General features: G+C 35.0%; 1 protein-coding gene across 2 annotated transcripts; it reads right to left on the bottom strand.

Moving 5' to 3' along the window:
- Positions 1–1,801: 1,801 nt before the first annotated feature.
- LOC123703578 (transcriptional activator protein Pur-beta) lies at positions 1,802–27,519 on the bottom strand. 2 transcript variants are annotated; one of them, XM_045651661.1, is made up of 9 exons: positions 27,195–27,519; positions 19,322–19,369; positions 14,041–14,153; positions 8,491–8,655; positions 7,565–7,743; positions 5,534–5,657; positions 3,884–4,009; positions 2,839–2,889; positions 1,802–2,420 (listed from the first exon to the last, which is right to left on the bottom strand). In XM_045651661.1, the coding sequence occupies exons 1-9, from the start codon at positions 27,235–27,237 to the stop codon at positions 2,385–2,387; spliced, it is 885 nt and encodes a 294-aa protein (XP_045507617.1). In that variant the 5' UTR covers positions 27,238–27,519; the 3' UTR covers positions 1,802–2,384. The 2 variants fall into 2 exon arrangements, with proteins under 2 accessions (XP_045507617.1, XP_045507618.1); XM_045651662.1 differs by having other exon boundaries at positions 5,552–5,657.

Raw genomic sequence — 27,519 nt, 5'->3', positions numbered from 1 at the left:
CAGCTCATACTCGACACGTGACCGTTTGTTCATAACTGCTTGCTAATTGCGAAAAATAGAAGACAATCAACATTTAAATTAATTTTATTGCAATCGAATGTTTACTTCATCAAAAATAATAAAAGTTTATGTGTATCACAGAGAAGTGTAAAAAATTGGATTTTTTGTAATTTTTTTGTTTTTTTTTTTTCAATTAACAAGCGATCACGCGCCACACAGGGTGCTTACAAACCAATCTTAATCTACCCTTTGCACAAACGCGACTGTGACAATGCGCTATAGGCGGACATACGACAAAATAAATACAAAAAAAAAACACCGATTCTTTACAGACAAAATATCTCTGCGTCAAATTTTAATTAAAAAACCTTCAGATTTCATCCCCTCTAACGCGTCCTAAAATTTCGAATTTCCTTTCATTTTACATACGACAAATAAATACTCTTTAGAGTTTAGATCTTTCTAAACAATCAAAACGCATCGTAAATTTGAAAAAATCCCTAACTACCTACATTATAATTTCGACTGTATTGCCAATTACATAGGGTTTCTAATCAATATTAAATTTTGAAAAATCCCTAACGAACGACACTTACACGGTAATTTCGACTCTATTACTAATGACATAGGGTTTCTTTATCTTACCAATGTTTAGTATCAAAATTCAGCATCTACACGGCCCTAGAAGCCTGACAATCGCGTTTGTGCCTACAACACTCTCTCGAGGAGAAACTAACTCGTACTTTATCACAGCTATGCGTCACCTATCTAAATACGAGTGCCGCCGCTCTACCGAACCTTGTTCATTATTTTAAAAACAAATGTATAGAAATTCATGTCAATTTAGATAAAATATTGTATTTTAACCCTTTCTTGAATTTGATTAATATATATTATGTAAAAAATTATGACTGATAAATGTAACTTAAAACATGCAAAAAAGACTGTCAGAGGTATAAGTAAATTTCTAAGCTTAATACCATGAAAAATATGTTTGTTTTTTTTTCGATTTTTGAACAAGAATCAGCAGAGCGGCTGATGTAATACTCGCCGTGTAAACACCCGGTGCCTCCACACTCGGGAATGATGCGTATACGAAACAATTTAAATCAAACGAAAAATCATTTAAAAACCATAAACTAAAATAGGTGTATTTTAATTGAAAAAAAAATCTTCTATTAAATAACTAGTGTAATACTCCGCGCCAATAAAAATTGAATTCGTTTCCGTCTCATGCCATCTCGCTTGCACTTTGACATACATCCATATGCTAACTCGCTCGCACCGATTAGAATCTGCAAATCCATATCTATCGGCGCGGGTTATATTCTTAAATCAGTGCATTGCATAAAAACTTTTTAAATTAAAAAAAAAAGTATACACACCATTCCCACCCAACACATGTCTTTTCAGACATTATATATTAAATAATCCATAATAAAACATACACCTAAAACTAGATAAGTGGCTTTTTTTTAATTTTACCGAAACTTTTTAACGCCAGGAGTATTTAAAATTTATATTTTCTATACCGTTAAAATTTTTCCACAAGCGTCGCCTGGCGTAACTTAAAATTGACTTACGCGGAATTATCATTCCATAAAGGGTTAATCGTTTTAAACGATCGTTTAAAATAAGCTTGGCTTTTTAAAATGCGGCGCAAAATTTCGTCACGACTCTGATTATTGACCGTTTTAAAACCGGGTCACAATCACACTCGTTGCGGTTAAACTTAATTTAACGGAAAATAATTGCGTTTTTTTTCTTTCAAAATAAACCGACTCTTCTCTTCTTCTTATTTTCCAAATATATTCGATTCAGGTGTAGATATTGCATTTTATGTTAATTTTGAATTTCAAAGATTATAGAAAAGGCTTACAAAGGAATTTTGTTACTTTAAAATATCCGACATTTATAATCAAAATCTATAGAAATTATAAGTTGTTGGAATCATTTTTGGGAAAATAATAACTATCCAATCCAAACAATTCCAACTGAACAGGCATAACTTCATAACATCTATTATTGGCCAGCATTTTCTTGTACTCATCAAAAAATAACTACAAGAAACCACATACCTGCCTACGAAATTCATTGGCCGATTACACAACCGAAAGTACAGTCAGCGACAAAAGCGAAGACAATAAACTATATATTTATTTTACCAAAAAACATTGATAAAACGCAATATCCACACTAAGCGTATTCGACGCCGCGCGACGCGAAAACGTAAGTGTAACTAATTAATTATTTTTTTAATCGTGTGAAACAAAAATGTAATAAAGCTCAAATGTTTTATCACATTATCTTAAGACTAAGGGAGTGGGTACAGATGTATGTACATTGTGGGGCGATTAAAGCCGAAAGTAGCCGACGTGCTCGCATCAAATCCGACTAGCGCTGCTGCCGCCGAATGTGTCCTGCAAATTAATATAAATATTAAATTATTATTTCGATAGTAGTAACAATAATAGTGTTTTAATGGTAAACGTTTTATAAAAAAGAGCGTGTGTGCCGAGCACACATGTCAGGAGTAAAACTTCTTTGGCAAGATTTAAAGATACCTAAATCGTCGGGACCTTAAAAAATAAAAAATCAAATCAAACCAAATCGACAAAAACGATTTGCAAAAAACAAGAGTTTCTAACGGGTCCGTTGGAAGTCCATTACAAAGTATTCATAAGTCATATTTATTATAATGATTCTATAAAGCGCTCGAGATGAAAAAATACTTTATAAAAAAGAAGTTTTAAAACATGCATTTATTAAGGATTTTCAGGACGGATTTGAAACGTAAGCTGAAATAAATGTATATTTAAAAGTATTTTAGACACTAACCATTTCACGGCCGGGCTGTGCGCTGCCCGCCCTGCCTGATCCGCTGCCGCCCTGCAATTTAAAGCGACAAATTAAAAACCGACATGAACATATTTTATAGATTTATGAGTCTTTAGTTACGTGGGGTGACTAAAACAATCTTTCTTATACAACTAGACAACATTCAAATTATGTCCAAAGCAAAACTCTGCCTACGAATATATTAGGCATAGTATTGTATTGTAGATACAATAGTCGCTGAACAATACTGCCAAGGACATATTTCGTTATCGAATATACTTTCAAATTTCTTCAATCTATAGAACGCTGCTCGAAAATTTTGTGACCTTTAGTTTAAAAGTTTAATTTAATGGTCGGGTGAGTCGAGTAGTATGCGAGTTTATTTGTTTCTTTGTCCTTCTTTTATGTCGCAACGAAGCATGAGTATAGTTCAATGAGTCAAGGTATGTTCATATTATAGAACGTATGAACGTAATAAGAATTTTCTGTTTGAAAAAAAGTGTCCTTAGCGCTTTTCTTTAGCATTGGCTTTTTTACCACCGTTAAAAACTCACTCCCATAAGAATATCCATTTACTACGCGGGCGAAGCCGCAACCTGTACACTAGTCAACATTTAGATCATTTCTCCTTGCCCCATGGCCCCTTGCCTAGTAAATATTTAGATCATGTCTCCTTGCTCCATGGCCCCATGCCTAGTAAATATTTAGATCGTTTCTCCTTACCCCATGGCCCCTTGCCTAGTAAATATTTAGATTGTTTCTCCTTGCCCCATGGCCCCTTGCCTAGTAAATATTTAGATCGTTTCTCCTTGCCCCATGGCCCCTTGCCTAGTAAATATTTAGATCGTTTCTCCTTGCCCCATGGCCCCTTGCCTAGTAAATATTTAGATCGTTTCTCCTTGCCCCATGGCCCCTTGCCTAGTAAATATTTAGATCGTTTCTCCTTGCCCCATGGCCCCTTGCCTAGTAAATATTTAGAACATTTCTCCTTGCTTCGTGCCCCAAAGATTTCTCCTTGCCCCTTGCCCCATGCCCCTTGCCCCACCTGGTGCGTGTCTTGCGGCGAGAGCTGCGCGCGGTTCATCTTATCACAGTAGTCCGCCATGATGTCGCGGAATCGGCTCCAACACTTCTCTGGGACCGTTATCGCCGTGCGGAAGTTGCTCTTCACCTGTAAATATTTGTTTATTTATTACATTTGTATTCATTTTCATTATATAATAACTTAGTTCGTAAATGTTGAAATTTATAATGTCCCAGTGACAACCACACCATTTATATACATTTTTAAATAAGACATAAAGGGTAGATTTATAAAGCACTAGATGCTCCGCGCGGTTTCACCCCCGTGGCTCCACTCCTGTTAGTCGTAGCGTGATGATATATAGCCTATAGCCTTCCTCGATAAATAAGCTATCTAACACCGAAAAAATTTTTCAAATCGGACAAGCAGTTCCCGAGATTAGCGCGTTCAAACAAATAAACAAACAAACTCTTCAGCTTTATAATATAAGTATAGATTTGAATGCTCAAAAAATAAATATCAAATCCAACGGCACATTTCGCAATTCACTTTCAAGTTTCAACTAGTATTGTTATTTTAAACGAAAAAATAAAAGAGAAACCTTTTAGATTGTAGAGAATCAAAGTAAACGATTTTGGTTAGAATATTAGATAACAGCTTCTTTAAACATTATTTACAAGGAATCTAGCAAAAACTATAGTGATAATGTAATTCTGACTAGCGTATGTATGTATAGTAAATCATCACAAAGCACGTGTTCAAGTTCTTACAGTGTTAGTCGCAAATACGTACACCGAAAAACTTTTGACACAAATTATTGATATTCGATGAAAATTGCATGGCATATTTCCAGATAACGTAAGCAACTGAATATTGTTGAAGTGAAACTTCTTTATCGGGGTTGGAAAAAAATTTAGTGTAACATTTTTTCGTTACGCGTGACATTTTTCCGTTACGCGCCATCTTTTTCTTATCCCTACCACGCGTGATTCGACATATACTTTCTCCAGCGGAGTAGGGATAGCATATCGTTTTAACAAGATATAAAATAAGGTCATAAAGAAGTTTCACTTCTTAGTTCTTACGTGTGTACACTAGTACACGCACACATTTTTTTAACCATCTCCTTTCGCAGTAGAGAAGTAAAACCGATCTAGATGAATTTTGAATCATATAAATTACAATCTGCACTTCTTATTATACTAAAATTATATTATTAAAATGAAAATAAGTTAATATAGTTAGTCTGTGAGAAAGTACTTATTATTATGTTATTTGTATACTCCAGAAAATATTATCTGAACCGGATGAAACTTGCAACTTTATAAATCTCTCACTTATACTTATAGACATTTTCTATACTTAGGGCTGATTTTTCAATACTTGGTTAAAACTTATTCATCGAATAACGTATCAAGCTATCATTTCAAAAATGTATTCTGATTGTCCGTATATGACAGTTTACAGGTGACATTTTAAAATGTTCGTGTAATACTTTATTGAACGGATAAATTTTAACCAAGGATTGAAAAATCGGCCCTTAGTGAAATTGCGATTAAAATCTACTTATTATAATGTCTTTTTACAACCATTTTTACGAAAAAAAACGCGATTACAACTACTTATGTATAAAAGAAATGAGAAAAGCCATGAACACAGCGTCACAATTACTTGCAACGATGGTACAACCTCGCTGACTTTCATGTAGATGCCGCGGTTGTTCTGCCCGATGTCGAAGTAGAAATTCTTGTTGTCGACGCGCAGGTGCCTTCCCTCTGGCAGCTCGCCTTTATATCTGATAAATTTTCAATAATTTAATACAAAATTCAACGTTCCCGCTGGCCTAGACAAATGGCAATTATCCATTAATTTTAAACAAACATGTATGACTTGGACATCATTTTTTTATTTATTTACACTTTATTAAAATGAAATCAAATCAAAAATTGACTATTGTGCACCACATAGACAAGGATAAAATAAGAATAAACAATTTATTGCACTGGCACAAGTCATGAATATTTTTTGTATCATTATGTTCTCACTGCAGGGACACAAACCTCCTATGAGGTTACAGGCCATAATTCAGCACGCTGGCCAAGTGCGGGCAGATGTCACATGTCGTCGAAATTTTGCGAGACATGATGTTTCCCTCACAGTATCGAGCAGTGGTAATGTTATCAACATGTTCAGTAAAATTATAAAATCAATTTATTTATTGCACGCTCGCTTAGTATCGAACCCACAACTTTTCGATTTGAAGACCGATGTCCTCACCAAATTATTTATTGATTAACTTACGCAGTAATACGAACTAGAATGAATTTGTCAACTGCCACTTGCCTACAGTTTTGATGTACTTCTCTGACATTTGGATAAATAGAATAAATTCTTTAACCCTTGCTTAACAACACCTAACCTAATCATAAGCAATACCAACCCCATGCATTATATATTTCTATTGTTTATGCCATTTGTCTAAGCCCGCTGGACCACAAAACACCGACAACAATTTATAGCTACAAACGAATTCGCAATAACACATATAAATAATATTAAGTTTTATAGGACGTTGCGACTAATGATTACTGATACGATCAAAAACAGTGCGTGCAGTTTAAGACGTATGTTTTGCAATAATACATTCAATCAGCCAATCAGAGACGCGGAATTTACAAACCGAACGCGATTGGTTAGTGACGCAACAATTTTAAACGATGATTGGTCGAATTCTGACCAAACATTTGCTTAAAGGGTCTTTAACTGCCCTCCTTTTTCCTTAAACACCTTTTACATAATTTACACATGAAAAGCTTGTTTGTACGCACTGTTTACATATATAACATTCTATTTAGTTAGTTCTGGCATCTACTTACAATTTGGCTGCATCCCATACAACTCGACTGTAACAAAGGCAGAAACGAATGTTTGCTACTATTTCAGTGCTAAATGGAAATGGATAAAAATTTTAGTAAATACAGGGTGAGCGAGAATAAAGTTCAGTTTTCCTTTGCAAATACAGGTCATAAAGTCAGCATCAGCGAGTTCACGGGAAAGCAGGGCGCGTTCGCTATAAAATGCGGTATGTGATCATAAGTTACTCGTTGAATAAACTCGTTATTTTTATATAGATTTAAACTTTATTCTGGCCCGTCCTGTATAAAATAATCTGAAATATAAATTGTTAAGCGAATGTATAGCGAAATTTGTTAGTCACTACATGTTGTGTATATTAGCACAGGCTTTCTCTATATTACTGTGTTAGTACAAGCCTGAATGTGTATAGTAATTGCATTTGGTGTATTCGCAATTCGTCTGGTTGCGCCGCGGATGATCGTCTGTAAGACGCGTGTTGTACTGGGATCGCCTGCAAGACGTACACAGGCTGGCACGTGTCGAAGTGTGATCGTCTACAAGACGTACACAGGCTGGCACGTGTGGAAGTGTGATCGTCTACAAGACGTACACAGGCAGGCGCGTATGGTAGTATGATCGTCTGTAAGACGTACGGGAAACTGCGCGTGTGTATATATGGCGCCGCGTGTGGACGTCACATCGTATGTGAGACGTACAGGTAGCTGCGCGAGTGTATAAACATCTGCTAGGTTCCCAACCCACACGTGTGTATATATACCCCGCGCTAGCTGCTCTACCCACGCTAGCGTATATATACCCCACTCGAGCCGCACATCAGCCACTCACCCGCCGTCATCCGTGCCGAAGTCATCCAGCAGGTCAGTGAGTGCATCACGGAACTCGATCATGCCCTGCGCGGGCAACGCGATCTGACTGCGCGGGCCGCCACGTGTGATCGTTTGAGAGACGCGCAGGAACCGCCCGCGCGAGTTCTCCTTCAGGTCCAGGTAGTACCGCCTGTTGTCCTGCCGACGTAATAAAGTTAATGAGCGTATTTTCGAACAAAAATCAAAGTTTCGAACAAATATTCTGCTAATGTTTTGCCGTTTATAAGTATTTTTTAATATATTTTCATATTATAGAAATGTTCCTTCGAGTCGGATTGCAGACGATAATGAGGAAAACCTGATTACATTCAACCTTCGATAAAATTAAATACCAATGCATTTTAGTGAAAACACAATTATCGTTTTCGAACATTTTTTTCATACGAATATTCCTTCGAGTCAAACGATACACTAATAATATCAAGCAAATAATATAGCTCATTTCTGTACTAAATAAAGTGTACACATGAGAAAAACTTGCTTCCAGACAACCTTCAATCGAATAATACCAATGCAACGATACCTAATAACATAAGAATAATTCCGCCTCCTTGGCACTGTGGTTAACGCGTGACCGAAGAGACCGTAGTAACCAAGTGGTCCTGGATTCGATTTCCTGTGGAGACGAAAAAAAAAAACTGGCAGCACACAGAAGTCTGATCACCTACTTGTCCATAAGGAAGGTCAGTGCAACAAATGTTTGAGTATTGCATCTGCCCCACACTTCACTAAAATGTTACCTAATAAACATTAATCGACCTTTTTTTAGTGGGAAAATCTTGCATAGAAAACCACGGCCTCCGGGGATGGACCGTGGATTAAATCAGATTCCTACCAACCAAAACGAAAAAAAAAGACCTGTTAAGCCCTAAATCATGGTCTCACCTTCAGCATCATTTCAGATTTGAGCTTGCCGTCATCAGGCACGTTGTCCGTGTTGGGCGGGCCGAGTGACGAGTAGTAGTCGCTGAAGCGAGACAGGTGATCGCGGAACTCCGCAGCCGTCGACATAGCGAGGAAAATTTGACTGCGCCGCCCGTCCGCGCCGATCTAAGTGTAAATCGTTACTATTATAATAATTGAGAACATATATAGATAAGAATAAGCAATAGAACAATTTGTGGTAACATTTTCGAGTTTGGAGGTATTTTCCAATATAGTAGTTAACGACAGTGCTTTTTAGCACATCATGCTTCAAATTTTAGACACGTAACACGTTACTAAATTCTTCAACTAAAGGTACATACATCTTTTTATCCTGTTCCCAAGTACCCAAAAGCTGTGAAAATCTAAAGGATTATATCTGCAAATATGGAATGTAAGAATACAAATTCCAACTTATAAAATTGGCATCTTCAAAACCATCTAACGTAGCCACATAATTATCGTGTTTGTGAATCTAAAGGCAAGTCGATCAATTTTCATCATACGAAGAGCATTATATTGTTTTTTTTTTTTCAAATTATTTTTCTAATTCAAATTTTTAATATTACCTTCACATGGCCATTTAGGCATTTTGTATCTTTGTAAGAGGAATATTTGTATGTTTGTAAGAGGAAAAGTCCTTTAAATTTATTTGTGCATTAGTAGCTATAGAACGAAAAATGCATGCGAAATGCAACGAAAAATACATACAATATTTGAAACCTCCGTCGCATTATACACATCTTTTTTCAAATGTCAATATTAGGTATTTAAATATTTAATCTAATCAACAAGATAGATAGTGGATATTATCTTAAATGATTATACAATGAGTAATATCTCAAGATCTATTTATCTAAAACGCATCGAAATCTTATCGTTGCGTCAATGCGAAGTAACTATTTCATTTTATTATTTAAATTGAAATAACAATCGAAAATTTATTAATTAATCCTTGAGTTTCTTGATGAATAGGTTATTAAAGATAGCCGTTGTATTGGTAATTAAACCAAATTATGTTCAACTATTTATTATTTTTATACATCTCAGCATAACGGAGAATAATATCAACAATCAGGTTGCGATGATTTACAACCATCCCTATATTTATTTTTTAACAAATCAGAAAATTGTAAATTCCAATATCTATGGTCTGAAAAATAGATAGAATGAGATTAAAATAGATTTGCATATAACCGTATTTCATAGAATTATAGGAATTCGCATGAAAACCAATTCAATACCTCTCGTTCCTACAAATTCCTTGTAATCCGCATTTCTGAAGCTACCTGCAATTCGCAATTTCTAGAACTGATTTCAATTCACTTTATACGGACTTCCATGGTACTTTGAAGTTAAATAATCTTATATATAAAAATGAATCGCAAAATGTGTTGGTAAGCGCATAACTCGAGAACGGCTGAACCGATTTCGATAATTCTTTTTTTATTATATTCCTTGAAGTACGAGGATGGTTCTTATGTAGAGAAAACGTAAATATATAACACGGGCGAAGCCGGGGCGGACCGCTAGTTTTATATATATCCGTATACAAGCGAAAATTTTAATTTCACATCCTTTCATTCATTAATTATTGTGTAACTATTTATAATCTTAATATATTCTTAATATATATAAATCTCGTGTCACAATGTTTGTCCTCAATGGACTCCTAAACCACTTAACCGATTATAATAAAATTCACACACCATGTGCAGTTCGATCCAACTTGAGAGATAGGATAGTTTAAATCTCAATTCATTTTAGAGAAAGCGGGCGAAGCCGCGGGCGATAAGCTAGAGTGTGCATAAATACACGTTTTTTCATTTTCATTTTCATCCAAGATACACGTGTCTTCTGGTAAATATCGATAAAATAACGCCGTATTTAAACATAAGGCCAAGCAGGCAATACGTATATAATATAACAAAGGGCTTTACCCCAATTTAATTATACCTAAAATACACGAGTTAAGTCAAACAAATAGCATGAAACTTTGGCCCGTGGGCCGTGCCTCGTGCGGTTGCCTGATGAAGATAAAATATGTGAGAGATACGAGTTCTCGAATCTAAAAAGTTTAATGTAATGAATTTTGTCTTTTTGTATACATTCGAATGTGTGTATAAATCTGAACAACAGCTTAATGGTTCAATCTTGAGCTGCGGTAGCTCGATATTAAAGTGATCTTAATTTTGGATAACACATGACTAAAGCACAGAATACATAATAGTAGCTAAACGCTACAGAACGGACACTCTCCGCCTCCCGCCAAAATTAAACACTTACCTCACCCCGCACGATCAGACATGTTATGGTACCCATTTCCCCGCAAGGACGATACCAACGACGTCTTTAGACGAAACGCAACGAAGATTGACAACATTAATCAAATTGACTTAAAGCAATTTTATTATTTTGGATTTGTGATTATCGTTTTTCGTAGAAAATGGTTAGATATTGTGCTGTTTACGGATGTATTTCATCAGAAAAACGCGAATTTTTTTTTACGCTAGTCACAAATGTGCCAACCATAAAGAGTTTACACACACATTTGCAGTCTCTACAGTGTGACTGTCAAAACTATAATTTTGTATGGAGTGTCCGGGGTGTGACTAAAGTAAGAAGTTTAAATTTTGCAAACATTTTTACAGTGTCAACTACTGAGATAATGAGATGTGCCCTCAATACTAGTATGGGAGACATGCATAGAGTTTATATATATATCATATTGTGTACAGGCCGGCGCATTCTTTTTCATAATCAGAGCGCATTCTAAATTTCAATTTCAACATTAGAATTCTGATTGGTTTTGTTTTTGGTCGATTTTTGTATAAATACGGATATTGTGTGCAAAATAAAATCATTACGATCAGTATCGTCTTTGAGTTCACAACCCCTCTACAGTTGGTGACCTCCGACGGAGCAAAAGAAAACATGGAAGAAAAAGACTAACAACACCATGAAGAAAAGCACTGCGAGCTGGCCCCCGTCTCCATCCAGTCCAGGCTGCTACCATCTTTTGAGACTGCCTACCGTACCAAGCACATCTACAAAATGAATTAAACGAGTATCTACATAATAAAAAGAACGACAAAACGCCTATCGAATGGACTGCTGCAATTGCAAATTGAAGCTTTTGAGAAACGCCGACAAAGCATCACAGAAGCGACAACATTGTTTTCCCATTCCTGGCTGCTCCCTTGCCATCATGACTGACGCCCCGGATCATAGTCTCGGCGCTGTACTTCAACAAAAGATTGATGGAAACCGCTAGCCTTTTTCTCTAAAGCAATGAGTGCTACGCAATGTCGCTACAGCGTGTATTTTCGCGAATTATTAGCAATATACGCGGCTGTATTACATAAGTCAATTCTGTTCGAGTATCAAGTACTTCAAAGGAGAAGAGAACACAGTCGCCGACGCGTTGTCACGCATCGAAGAGATCCAATGCCCTAATGTAATCGACTACAAGCGGTTAGCCATCGACCAAAGTAACGACGAAGAGCTCAGAAAATTAAAAACTCAAACAAATTTAACATTCGGTGAAGTCACGCTACCCGGACTCGATCGACCAATCACGTGCGAGCTATCAAGCGCATCTCCCCGTCCCTTTCTACCGAAGGCATACCGTTATATGGCATTTAACGCTCAACACGGACTATGCCACCCTGGTATTAGAGCTACTCGGAAGCTAATAACATCGAAGTTTTTCTGGCCAGCTATGAATAAAGACGCTACGTTATGGGCCAAGTCTTGTATCAGCTGTCAACGAGCAAAAGTTCACCGGCACGTCGTCACTCCATTAGCAGAGTTCCCGCCTTCGCAATGCTTCGAACACATACACATAGATATAGTCGGTCCACTACGACTCTCAAGAGATTACCGATACTGTGTTACCATCATTGATCGTCTTACAAAATGGCCTGAAGCAGTTCCATTCAAGAAATAACTGCCGAAGTCATCGCGAAAGCATTGTACGAGAACTGGATTGCACGCTTCCCTTATGAAGTACTGAAGCGCTACGACAAGTACTACCAAATACTGTTACCACTTCGGACTACAGTAGTATCTATTGACAGACTCAAGCCTGCATACATATTAAACGAAGAGGTTGAAGGTATGGCAAGCACAGCAGTAGCATCTACACCTACACCTACGAGTGCTACGTCGTCAGTTCCTGCTACAGACTACAACACGGACAAGGCACGTCCCTACACTACAAGAAGTGGACGCGTCGTCAAGAAAAATGTTCGCTTCGCTTGAGGGGGGACACTATGGGGAGACATGCATAGAGTTTATATATATCATATTGTGTACAGGCCGGCGCATTCTTTTTCATAATCAGAGCGCATTCTAAATTTCAATTTCAACATTAGAATTCTGATTGGTTTTGTTTTTGGTCGATTTTTGTATAAATACGGATATTGTGTGCAAAATAAAATCATTACGATCAGTATCGTCTTTGAGTTCACAACCCCTCTACACTAGGAATAATAGCACGTACTTAATTTAACAAATAATAAACTTTTTACTAGATATAAATGTGGCTACAAGAAACCTATTTCTATACTATTACAGAGAAACTGACATCTTATTAAAAAGTAAGTTTGTCTTATTTCTGTGTATGTACAATAAAGAGTATTCATTCATTCATTCATTCAAAGTCCATTATGAATTTCAGAATTTTCCCCAATACATATTTCATTTTCCAATAACCTACATCCTAACTAAATGCAGCATCCTAAAATAAAAGCACTAAAAGGCTGTAAAATCAATAACATCGTGTGCACCCAACACAATAGCGTGGGAGGTTCGCAGGAAACTAAATTTTTACCTGCATTAATATTTCTTCATAGAACTCCTACAGGTAAAGGTATATTTCAGTGAAATACGCCGTATTAAATTTTCAATATTATTTATCTTCGCTGCTTATAGAAAAACGATTAGGTTGAGAATAGACTAATTTATTAATAAACCATATTTATTATACATGCATTTCTAGATATTATTATTATGACTAATGAAAACCCCTTGTTACTAAATAGTACGTTTGCAGAAACCTACACGGAAGAGTCTAAAAATAAATATCATATATTAAAACATGAACGTAATTTGTTCATATTAAAGTTTTGTTTCCGTAACGATGAAACTTTGAAGATGTTATACAGAATTTACTCATCTCATAAAACTTTTATAAAGCCACTATCCTTTAATTTTCCTTCTGTATCCTAAAGTATTAATGGTAACAATCAAGATTTTATTGATCATCCTGGAAGTGCACAGAGGCCACATTAATCTTCTCCGAATAGCTTCCTTTACATGTTCTATCAAAGCTAGTATAGCTTACTTTCTGTACCCTACCTTGCCAAAACTTTTCGGACAATTTCTACTTAGCTACAATCTAATCACTCAACATTTACAACATTAAACCCTAAACTAGGAAGTTGTCCACCAAATATTTGCTACAATTCAAGATAGACTTTATGTACGAAAACTTAAAGCTGTATTTACCTCGGCAACTTTTATAAACCGGCCGCGTCTATTCTGTTTGACGTCAAGGTAGAACCTTTTGGACTGTATTTGCAGCATTTTCGTCGCCAACTCCTGCTCCTGCTGCTGTTGACCTGGAAACATTTATGTTCTTTGTTAGATCTACAGGTCTTCTGAATCCTACTCATATTAGAATCGCGAAAGTTTATAAGAATGTTTGTTTGATACTCTTACACGCAAAATGAATTGATCGGATCTTTATGAAATAAGGTACACAGATAGATTATAATCAGGATTAACACATGTTTTACACGACTGAAGGCACGAGCTAGTATGCTAGTCTACCATATAAAAAAGTATGGATAAATATGCGTAAGGGATACTTAAATACAGCCTGTATGTAAGCAGATTAATGAGACTAGCTCGAATTGTGATTATTTAATAACAGGTTAGCTTTATAATATGCAAACATTGATTAAAAATTCGTAGAACTGTGGTTTGAATTTTACCGGGCCAAATGGTTAGGCAATATTAGTTATAGATAAAATTGTATGGCCTGTTATACTAAAGCACTATAGGTGTTTGTAGTTCGTTTATGTAATGCAATATTCTGGATAAGAGCAGAAACATTTACTGTAAGTATGGTAATAATTGATTTATCATAAAATTCATTCGGTAGAGATCTGAAACTGTCTATCTTCTAGTAGCCCAATCAACTACATCAATCACGAACATTATTGCCAAATATCTAATATGCCATTCCGAAAACTGCTCAGACAAAGAACAAATACGGATGTCGAAACAGCCAATAAGTAATAATGATTTCATTATGACGTAATTAGAAATCGCGATCGATTACCGCGTCACACTCGATTGCCCCGGTGCTGTACAGCGTACAACGTATTCCACATTAGAATACATTTGCGCAACCACCACGTAACGACACATTATTATGCTGGCGGTACTTTTTTGTAGAGGAATAGCTTCGTTGATGATTCAATTGGACAGGAAAAATTGCTCTTTAAATCGCCCTTTTTGTTTTTCTCACACATTGCTGTCTACTAGACCGAAGATCCTCATGTCTTTTCTACAGCCGTACCCACTTCTAAGTCGTCAATTATCTTTTACGTAAACAACCATCGTCTGCACATATTGAAAGTTTAAAGAGTACTCTAATAGATTATATACTGAATTCATCATCTATGTGTCTATCTGTCTATCAGATATGTATTTGGTAAATAACAACGAAATTTCCTTAGCACTCTTAGACTAACGTTGCTAACTGTACCCAAAACTAAACTTGAAGGACCAAAATCTCAAACGAAAATTTCTCGTATTAAATTTATTTATGTTTGCAAATCATATTACTGCGCGAGCAATCTTAATTTCCCGACGCCTCACCGCTCACGCTATCTATTATGTTCAAAGGAGGGATAAATGATAATACGAGCGAACCAAGCGCCACGCTATTGAATAATTTGTAAAAAAGATTTACACAGTGTTACTCGCCGTAATCCGTTTAGAAACACGCAGCAATTTCTAATGAAAGCCGAGATAGACAGTTACAACGTTATCATTATTGGATGTTGTTTTGTAATTTCTCGACGCGGTCCTGTGGTCGGGACAGATGTTTGATACAGATAAAGATTTACAAGAAAGGAGGAAGAATAAATGTGTCTAACCTATTTACTTGTTGCTTCTTATGTAGATTTCACAAATGCAAGGGACAGATAATAATGCTTGGTGTAAGAATTGCCCAGCAACAGGTCAAACACAAAAAAGGAGAATAAGAGAAAAAACTAGTCCTAAGTCCGCTCTGTTAGGATTTTGAAGCAAAAAAGGAATCAACTATGGTCATCGTTAGATTTCACAAATGCAAGGGACAGATAATAATGCTTGGTGTAAGAATTGCCCAGCAACAGGTCAAACACAAAAAAGGAGAATAAGAGAAAAAGGAAAACTAGTCCTAAGTCCGTTCTGTTAGGATCTTGAAGCAAAAAAGGTATGAATCGTATCAAGATTAGGGTAAACTGTAAAATATAGGTCCAAAAATGGTCTAAACACTGCCTAACAGTAATTAAATTGGGCCAGCACAAACATATCGCCACTCGTAATCCGTTTAGTGTGAACGCGCAGTAAAACCAGTAAAATGTCGAATAGACCAGCCATTACACAATGCTGAAGAGATCGTCAAGAGAGATAATTTCTAGTCTGAATTTTGTCCAACTATCATTACGCAGGTACTGCCACTCAAATTGGTGCAGAAAAATATAGATTAAGTACAAACTTTATTAAAATTAACACGCACCCAATTATTATTGACATTAGGTTTCTATGTGTAGGCGGCATTCTTAATAAAAAATCCAATATTTTTATTTTTAAATGGCCCCTAGAAAATCTATTTACCTACTCAGAACCCGTAACAATAAATTATAATATGAGGACCGTACCCAAAATTGTTAAGGACAGGTCAAAATACTGCCTTTAAAGTTTAAAGTATAACACGGTAATAGAAACCGTGTTTTCTAATGAAAATGTACAAGTTTCTAAATTCTGAAAATCTGCTGTAAATTACGCAAATGACTTATATAGGTTATGAGGGCATTGAAACACATTACATGTACCTATACCGAGAAATAATCTTTCACCGTATCCAAAAATAACATTTTTTACTAGTGTAAAGACGATTCGAAAAACCTTAATGTATTCCACGAATGTTTTATTGCGATTTATCGAATTGACTTTCGTCTTTTATAATATCAAATGTATATTTTAATTTAAATATTATTTGCTCTTAAAAAATATATACAGTACACTATCTATTCCGTATTTTTCCAAAATACCAAGAAACATGAAAAAACTATCTTTATGTTATTCAAGAGCTATTCTTTCTACCCTCTGCAAACAACTTCGTTCGCACAAACCTGATACATTCAATGTAGGTATTTAAAAATAAACTATAACCGTTTAAAAAGATGAGGCTCTACAACACAAAAGACATTCTTATTTCGCAATATCCTTAAAATAAATTAAGACAAATTGAAATAATGTCGCAAATTATATACAGATATAATACATCTTTGCTTTCTTTGGTTCAACTTTTCTGTCTTATTTTCCGAGTTAAAAAGAAAACATCCATTTCATCACCACAAAGTAAGCAAGTTACTGCAAAACATTGACTAATCTACAACACTGTACATACGAGCAGAACTTTCGAACCGCCAGTAATACGGTCTAAGTTCAAAGGGTCTTATGAAAATAATTTAGATGTACACGACAAGTTATTCTCGAGGATAACACAACAACGGCAAGTAAAACCACAACATAATACCTTGTGGCTATACGAGTTAGCCGACCGGTGGAGTCTCCAACAAGGACAAACATCTATGGACCGAAATCGACATGTTTTTCGTTTTTCAATGCCTTATACCGCTTGAAGGTATTCCTTAAGGGCTTGTTAGGATGTTGAACATATTTTACTTTAAGGGAACGACAATACGTATGATTATGTCAGTTTAGATACCATCCATACTTATATTATAAATGCGAAAGTAATTCTGTCTGTCTGTTACTCAATCACGCCTAAACTACTGAACCAATTGGAATTGCATGAAATTTGGTATGGAGATATTTTGATACCCGAGAAAGTACATAGGCTACCTTTTATTGCGAAATATGTACCACGGGTGAAGCGGGGCGGACCACTAGTATTATAAATGACAGTGTAAATTTTATGGCAAAACTTTAGTATTCTTTATTTGAATTCTTCAAGTTGTTCCGATGCTAATACCGACACCGTACAAACATTGACTGATAAGGGTAAAACGTTGTTTTGACAACCCGAAAACGTATCAGTTGGGTAAACTTATCCTCCCTTTTAGTCTTTTTCCTTGATGATAAATTAAACATCTCTATTTTAGCAGTTTACCTTACCAAAGACACGACCGCAGGCCTTTTAACGACCGAAATTAATAATGTATAATATCCTATCTAGGATTAGCGTTAATCTTCATTGTATATTTTTCGATCGATCTCTAGTCTGCATGCCAAATGCCAATACAAAAAAAAATTCCAGCCGAATTGATAACCTCCTCCTTTTTTTTTGAAGTCTGTTTAAAACAATTGGTTTATGACAAGGTTTTCTCAAAAAAAATATTACTATATCAAGCTATTTTTGCTACTTTCGGATTAGTTTTGATTTTGAACATCAGGTGTAAATCCACATTTACTTGATCCTATATTGAATATAGCTATAGCCATACATATTATACGTCTGTCTATAGTCTATACTCTATAGTCTATAGGGTGAGCTCAACACCCGGCAGACAACAGATTTGCGACAAGCCGCCACGTGTAAACGGCCGGCGACTCCGAATATTGTCGTCAAGTGTGAAGTGACACACCAAGACCGCGGGGGACATATGTCCCCATAATGTATTAGGAAATTACTCGACCCATTTCTTGAATCTATTCGTTGGCAGGATATGAGATACAGCTCACAGCGAATGTACATATTAAATAAAAATAACCGGTATTACAGAATGCGGGATGATTAGATTCCGAGAAGGAGAATTTTATATATAATTTTTATGCTAAACTTGATAACGGAGGTACTGTGATCAAAGACGAATGGACGATTTCATTTTTAGGACTCCATCTCGCGAGATTTCCTTTAAAAATTATGTATTATAAAATGGAGAAATATTCAACGGAATGTATAAATGATTTTACAAGAATAGTAATAATTGATGAGTCACACAAATTTATAGATTATATCCTGAATAGCAGTGGGCACGTAGGTGGTAGGTATATGGGCCTATAGATAGATAGATGATGATGATGACACAAAATTCCAAATCAAAATCCAAAATTCTATTTGTTTAATGCTATACATATAAATCTTTCGCCTCGCCCGCGTTTTCAATGAAAAACCCGTTCCCGTAGGATTTCCGGGATAAAACCTATCCTATGTCCTTTCTCGGGTATCAAAATATCTCTATACCAAATTTCATGCAAATTGGTTCAGTAGTTGAGGCGTGATTGAGTAACAGACAGACAGACAGAGTTACTTTCGCATTTATAATATTAGTATGGATTGCAATATAAATATTAGCATACCAGCTGTGGCCTGTGACTGGCGAATTGCCGATTATGTTTTACACGTTTGCGTAAAACCAATGTATTACCACTTTTCTTGCGAATAATTTCATTTCATTTCATTTTAAATATTCCGTTTTACCATAAATGGTACCCATAAAGGGTTAATTAAAAACTATAATAAATAAACAAAGTATTTTCTTACCGGAGTCAAAGTTATTCCCGCCTGCATCCATGCCTTGAACATGATATTCTGTAAAAACAAATTATATTTAATAATTTATTCAACCAATAATAAAAATACATCCAAAATGGTATTTCTTCAATAAAACAAGTCGTAATATTATGTACATTTAATAATTTTAATTGCATTTGAGGGTACATTGGTCAACTCGCACGCCATTCTATAACAGACATGCACTCGCGTTGGACGTGTACAAATAGAAAAAAAAAACATAAATTAACAATAAATTACAGTAGGTATGTAACTAAAACAGACAAGACAACATAAAACACATAAAATAATAACATACTGAATAACATATCCAATTTAAATAACCGATCGTTAGACCGTAAAAGTAAATCGAAATTAACATAAAACTAAAAAAAAACAAACGTGCTTGAATTTAAATATTTAATGATAGTATAAATTACACGGTACATATTATTTAAAGACTTTCTTACAGAGAATTAATAAAAACACATTTCCTCATGTCGAATTGGAATTTAAAATACCCTTAATGTCGTGAATGAAATGAAACTCATTAAAATTTTCAAACGATACACGCAAATATTGTGCAATTAAGCAACCTTTCAAACTTAATTATGAACATTATTTATCATTAAAATAATTATTAGACCATTATGTCAAGGCTTTTACTTATCCCAAAAAACAAGGCATTTCAAAGTTACCCACACGTTTAAGTCTTGTTTATGGACAACAGCGAATACAAGGAATACCTATACTGAATTAAAAATAAAATTAACATTACATATTAGGTTATCGATATGACCTAACTTTACATAAAGCCTCACACTCTACATCCAATAGCTACGCAAAGTCGAGTGCTATCGTTAGTTATGCAAAGATAAAGGCAGCTTCTGCCAAAACAGAGATACGACGACCTCATAGCAATTTATCTCGACCTATTATTTTTTTTTATGATAGTGTTACCAACGCTAAAATCTTTGATGGCATCACGCTCACCTAGTTTACGAAAAATGTGTCTATTTAAAGACTTCCTATATTCTAGGTTAGCGCGAAGGCTGACGCTGAAAACTTTATTTTAGCAAAAATTTTATGACTATCGTTATATTGAAGTAAATTGCTCGCACCTGCTGCTAAATCATACATATTTAAGCGGTTACATTTTCACGAATTCAATTTGCCTACTATATTTTATTACCACTGATGAATATAGCCATACCATTATTTTTTAATAAAATTTACTTTTATGATGCCTGAATTATTAGTTAATAAAGTCTGCAAAAGTAATTACCTACGCTAAAAGTTATTCTCAATTCATACAGGATCAATATAATTATATAGCCTGACGTCACAATAGCATTGCTAAATTTTAATATTAATTGGCGAATGGGCGTGGCTCTTTGTTATCTAGAGTAGCGCAAAAACTAGCACCATGATCGCAATTTTAAAATGATGTTATTAAAAACTAGAGCCTAATCTTCATCGATAAAAGGTGGCCTCAAATACATAAACACCTGCTAATGCAAATTATAATACTATAAAATACATGATACAAAGCAGGCATACGCAAAACGGATAGGTATCTATTTAACATTCGCGTCGTATAGATCTAATAAGTTGGGCCGAACGTTACTTAGCATCGCTATATAAGTGGTTCAAGGCTGGTCATTGGCTGGTCCGCACAGACGCGGCCCAGACGTACACAAAAAAGTGAAACCCATAATTTTTTCTTGAGAAATCGCAAACTTCGTTCCGCGACTAATAAGGGACCGATTTCATTCAACGCAACCGTGCGAGACTAAAACGGAAAACGTTTTATGGCTATAAAATTGTGTTGTGACGGCTCTGCTTTCCCATGTTTTAAATGTAAATTAACTAAATATATACCATACATTAGACCTGTTTTTTTTTTTAATTTGCATTAATTGTTGTTATCGCGCCTTATGTTTTTTTTTATACTAAGATTTAATTAATGGTTGCTTAATAATATAAGACAAAAGTATAGTAGACAAAATAATTATTTTTACATATGTTTTGGTATTTAGAAAATATAAAGAAATTGAGATTTATTCAATCGGTTTTCTAAAATCTCAAATTGTTACTCACAAGGCAAACCCAAATAAATACCTATCTACATGGAAATTTATGTTTAAAAAAAAACTGCATTTTTAAAAACCAATGAAAACGCTCTTTTAAATGACCGCCAAATAATGACGCAACATGTAGACGAAAATAGCTAAGTATATAAATTGGCAAATATGGCGAATTTATTTCGAAATAAGTTACATAATTTAAAACCTTTATGTGCCGTGTTTCGGATGGTTTGCTAGTATCGCCTAACGATTGTGAAAGTGAATTCATTATAGTTTTTTTTCGCACTACACGAATAATAGTTTATTGGGTAATACATATAATAAACGAGACGGCTTAAAATGGAAATGCTAATATACATTTACAATCTGTTCTTTTTCATTGCTATATGCCATTCTGTGAAACTGCTAAGCCAAAGTACAATATTAAATTAACAGTATGTTTGACACATATGCCTATTGTCTTTTTACTTCAGTGTGAATTAATTAAAAAAAAACTTAAGTAACATTTAGTGCTGGGTAATACACTTCGAACTACATCATTTTCAATAGAACTGGCTGTTGCCATGTTGGATCCCATGGGATTTCCAGGATAAAATCTGTCCCATGTCTTTTCTCAGGTATCAAACTGTATTTGCACCAAGCATGGGTATCACTCAATATCAGGCTTACCATTTTCAAATCCTATGTTCTCATATAAAATCTAACTCAAGAAAACAATATCATTTATTTTTGTTAATTTTCTTTCGGGAGCTCAAATAAAAAAATCCTAATTTTTTCTGCACAATAGGTACAATAAAATTTTTTCTGTACAAAACAATGAAATTACATATACAGGGTTACTGGTAATTAGACCGGATCCTTTTAAGAGGTGGTAGGGGAGGTTATTTGCAACAATTAGACTGTATATTGTTATATCCGGAAATGGATCATTTTTGAGATATAATTTTTTTTATATTTTTTTAAGAAAATCCAGTTTCACTACTTTAAAATTAAATTTAAAAAAAAATTATGAATCGATTTTAATTTTCTTTACAGTTTTAGAGAAACCTTGTTATAGCTCTTAATAATAAATAATAATAGCGTACTAATGTGGATCCATCTAGAAACTAGAGGCAGTTTCATTTCTTTTTTTTAATAATTTTCGGAACTTGGTTTACAAAAACATTTATTTTCTCCAAAAAAACGCTTACAAATTTAGTCTGCGTTTTACTTAAAAAACATCTTCAATTCTTCAGCTATCCAATGACGTAAAAAAATTGGCACTTTGTTGCACAGTTGCAGAAATAATGCGATAACAAAAGATTCAGGTAGAGACATTCCGAGAAAGGGTTATCTTTGTTGAATGCGCCGTTTCGCTCTCGCTTTTGTTTGTTGAACGAGCAATGAGAACCCAGTTTGCTCAGGCGCATCATACTGTTCAGACGCTCTTTTCAACCCTCTATTACGATAAAACTTCGACCTTGATAACCTCAACAAACATGCCAGAGGTCTCCGGATCTAGCTCAAACATGTGAATTATCTGTTCCTCTCCCTCCGACTGGTAAACACAAGGTCTTCCAGCATCGCTTTGCCGTCTTGACCAGATTCTCGTAGTCGCCGGTACACTCCCTCAAACACACTCTTATAGGGTAAACGGCGCTGTGGGAATCGAGACTGATATGCCGTTCGAGCATGAGTAGCGACGCCATTGGCAAAACCATAGCAAAATAGTATGTCTGCATACCTACTCTTCGTTTGTGAATTCTCGAAGACGAGGTAGATGGTCGTGGGGCTCCGCAGCCATGATCAGGAAGTACAAGCCAAGTCTTCGGGTAAGCAGTCAATCACAAAGTCCAGTTCACAAGACAAGTCACAGAAAAAAGAAATCACACAAGTCCAATAACGTTATCAAGGTTGAAGTTTTATCGTAATAGAGGGTTGAAAAGAGCGTCTGAACAGTACGATGCGCCTGAGCAAACTGGGTTCTCATTGCTCGTTCAACAAACAAGAGCAAGAGTGAAACGGCGCATTCAACAAAGATAACCCTTTCTCGGAATGTCTCTACCTGAATCTTTTGTTATCGCATTATTTCTGCAACTGTGCAACAAAGTGCCAATTTTTTTACGTCGTTGGATAGCTGAAGAATTGTAGATGTTTTTTAAGTGAAACGCAGACTAAATTTGTCAGCGTTTTTTTGGAAAAAATAAATGTTTTTGTAAACCAAGTTCCGAAAATTATTAAAAAAAAAAAATTAAACCGCCTCTAGTTTCTAGATGGATCCACATTAGTTCACTGTTATTATTTATTATTAAGAGCTATAACAAGGTTTCTCTAAAACTGTAAAGAAAATTAAAATCGATTCATAATTTTTTTTTAAATTTAATTTTAAAGTAGTGAAACTGGATTTTCTTAAAAAAATATAAAAAAAATTATATCTCAAAAATGAGCCATTTCCGGATATAACAATATACAGTCTAATTGTTGCAAATAACCTCCCCTACCACCTCTTAAAAGGATCCGGTCTAATTACCAGTAACCCTGTATATTATCTATATTTTTCAACAAGAGATAATACTAATTGAATTACATAAATTAAAAATGAAGGACAACCAAAATCATATCCTTATTATAAGAAACTACATATATCATAAACATCTAATATATAAAAATCAATGCCACTTTTCGTTGTAATTCCATAACTCGAGAACGGCTGAACCGATTTCGATAATTCTTTTTTTATTATATTCCTTGAAGTACGAGGATGGTTCTTATGTAGAGAAAACGTTAATATGTACCACGGGCGAAGCCGGGGCGGACCGCTAGTATTAAAATAAAATCAAATTGGACTATAACTTTAACATAATTCTTCTACTGAAAAACAAATGCTTATCAAAATTAATTATTTTAATGGAAAAAGTGTTTAAATTATGAAGTGTTCCTTTTGATATAACTAGTTAAAATAAGCAATGCTAAAAAAAATCTGCCAGCTAATCTTTTATGTAATGCTTGGTTTGTTGGAATGTACCTGGTATTTCCTAAATATTTCTTTTAATGAAAACATATCCCAGGTTTTCCAAAGATAATTTCAACAATTGTAGTAAAATTACTAATGAAATTTCTATTTGAGCTAACATTATTTTAACTAATATGTTTTGTATTGCAAATCACTACATAGTATAAAACAAAGTCGCTTTCTCTGTCCCTATGTTCCTTTGTATGCTTAAATCTTTAAAAATACGCAACGGATTTTGATGCGGTTTATTTTAATAGATAGAGTGATTCAAGAGGAAGGTTTAAGTATATAATTTATTAGGTTTTAGACAAAGCGGGCGAAGCCGCAGTCGGTAAGCTAGTATTAAGTAAATTACAATTCATTCATAAAAAATATGTAATTGGTTTGTGTTTTGTAATCTGTATTGTGTATTCAACATCAATGAAACTGGCATTTGAAAACAATATAAATACAACCTGTTTCAAAAATGGATTTTTGTATGTTTTTCCTCATTTCTCAACCACGCTAGCATAATATGCCATAATGAAAGGACGAGACGTTACACAACGTTACATTGCCGAAAATGTTCTTAACTTTACTTTTCGTTTTAACTTCTACAGTTCCAACTTTTTTATAAATAACAGAGAGCTTTGAAACAATCATACAACTACAAATTGTTGGTCAATTGAAAAATCGTATTTAAGCTGGCTGTAAATTTATGAAAGAAAGATCTCTTATTGTATAAAAGCACTAGCAAACCATCCCGACTTCATCCACTCAGTGATAACATAATATTTATTGGCGTGCACTAGTAATCAATAATGCAGCCAAAGCATAAATAACTTTTGTAGAAGAAAACCTAGCCATTATCGTTTTACATGATCAAATATGCTAGCAAAACAAGAACTCTACTGTAAAATACTTTTATTGGTATATTCCTCTCATCATCTCAAAAAAACACTTTATTTCAGGTTTAACAGGTACCTATCAAAAACATTTTAGCTGATTAAGATGCCATGCTGAATTAAGTATCATTTTATACTGTTATTGTATTGTTTGTTTCCTGAATATTAGTAAATAAATATTTCACTTGGCGTCTCATATAAACCGAGATACGAGAATCATGTTAAATCTTCCTTATTTCGTGAAAGTATGCATTAGAATAACAACTTTATAGTATATTCTTTCACTATTTTCAACTTCATTCGCCTGATCCTAAAAAAAATACAATTATAATTTCTACCCACAAAATAATCTTCATTTATAAAAAAAGACTTTGTAACCAATTTCAATTTACATAAAAAAGAATAACTTGCAAATATTGAGACAGCTGCTTTACTATAAGAATCCAATTGGAATTCTACACACACATATAATTTCAATGCTTTGACTTTATGTGTGAGTTTCTGCAACTTTTCATTTGTGTAGCAGCAAATATCTGAGACTATGACATTAGCAATAAATGATTGATCGACTATAATGCTGTGTGATAAATTTCCCTTAGAACATCTCTCTTATTCAAGTTTTTGTGATTATGATAAATAAGGATATCCAACAAGTAATGAATAGACAAATGAGATGTATGCTGGAATTTAAAATATACAAAAATTATATGAGATAATAAACGGAATAATCTACTGAACTGATGATAAATGTCAATTATTGTATAGGTAGGTAATGTATATTGTACATAATTATTGTAGTATTATAACAAATTGTATTTCATTGCTAGAAGAGCAAAGCATTCTACAGACATTTTGGTAATCTTCTTTCCCTTTATTGTTTTCTTGAATCTCAATGAAAAAGTATTGCAGTTCAAATCTCAGATTTTATTGTATTTTCGATCTACATTGAACAAAATAAGCCTTAGGAGTAAGTGCATACTGGAAGCAAAAGCTGTGAAATGTTTTGGGAGTTGTTTTACTCTCTAAATTGATCTTATAACAAAGTAAATACTTACGAAATTGATGCTTCTTTTAGAAAACACTGTTCTGTCACTTACATACCATAGATGAGATAGAAATCTAGTATCCACTTTCCAGTATCACATTTTAGTACATCCAAGCACCATAACAATGTGAAACAGAGAAACTGATGGTCCTCCAGATTGCACACAGCTGCCCCCTTAGTAACAGCTGATCTATCAGTTCACACACCATTGATCAAACAATTTAGCACCAGGAAATGCAGAAGAACACTTTCACTATTGCACAATACAGCACTAATGTCTGTCTGTTCCAATCACTGCACTGTACACTGGCTTTGAGAACAAAGGAAACACACACAAAGGTTATCTTAGCTATGCAAATTTGAATAAGCACTGTATTACCTAGGAATCGGGACAAAGAGGTACGAGCGGGGTCAGTAGGTGACAATAGAAGGTCCGCAGGGAGGGCGGCACTGACCTGCCATGATGCCAGCGACAGCGGGCGATGCCGCCGCAGAGCGATGCGGCGCTGGCGGCCGCGGTCCTGCTGCCACCCTCACCGACACCAGACACGGCCCGCCCGCCGAGAGGTCGCAGACAAAAAAATCGATAGGTCGTCAACCTCCGCCGGCGCTAACGGACAGCCGGGCGGGCCGCCGTGCCGTCGCCCGCCGCCGGGCCGCTATCCCGCACAAGAAACCCGTTGTGGCCTCAACGCCCGACTTATTACTGATACCAATTCGCCATTTTGAAACAGGAACAATGAAATATTTACTTTTCAATGTTTCGACAGGCGAAAATTTCGTACGCGAACGACGAGATACACGGCGCGAAATTTCACGTATCTTGGACGCTATGCCACTGTAAATAAATACGTACTCTGACTAGAAATTCCTTCGTCACCGCTGCCGATATCCGACATCTCAATCCACACCGAATTCTACAGGCAATCCACCGATCTTTCTGAACTTCTCGGACAAGTCAAATTGTCTATGGTTTCACAGCCATCAAACTTAACTACCTACTTTATGGTTCCACTTTTAGACAACTAAACCAACTTTTTTAACTATAGTACTTGAATAACACTATTTACACCTTCAAATACATAAAATACTCTATGAAGTAACGTTTAGTTATATGTTTCAGCATAAAATAATGAGCTAAATGTAATTTGTAAGTTGTAACTAAAATTATTATAATGACA

This window comes from Colias croceus, chromosome 26, assembly GCF_905220415.1.
Source record: "Colias croceus chromosome 26, ilColCroc2.1".
In the NCBI taxonomy this organism is placed as follows: Eukaryota; Metazoa; Arthropoda; class Insecta; order Lepidoptera; family Pieridae; genus Colias; species Colias croceus.
Note: the sequence above shows the minus strand (reverse complement) of the source record. Positions and strands in the feature narration are given on the sequence as shown.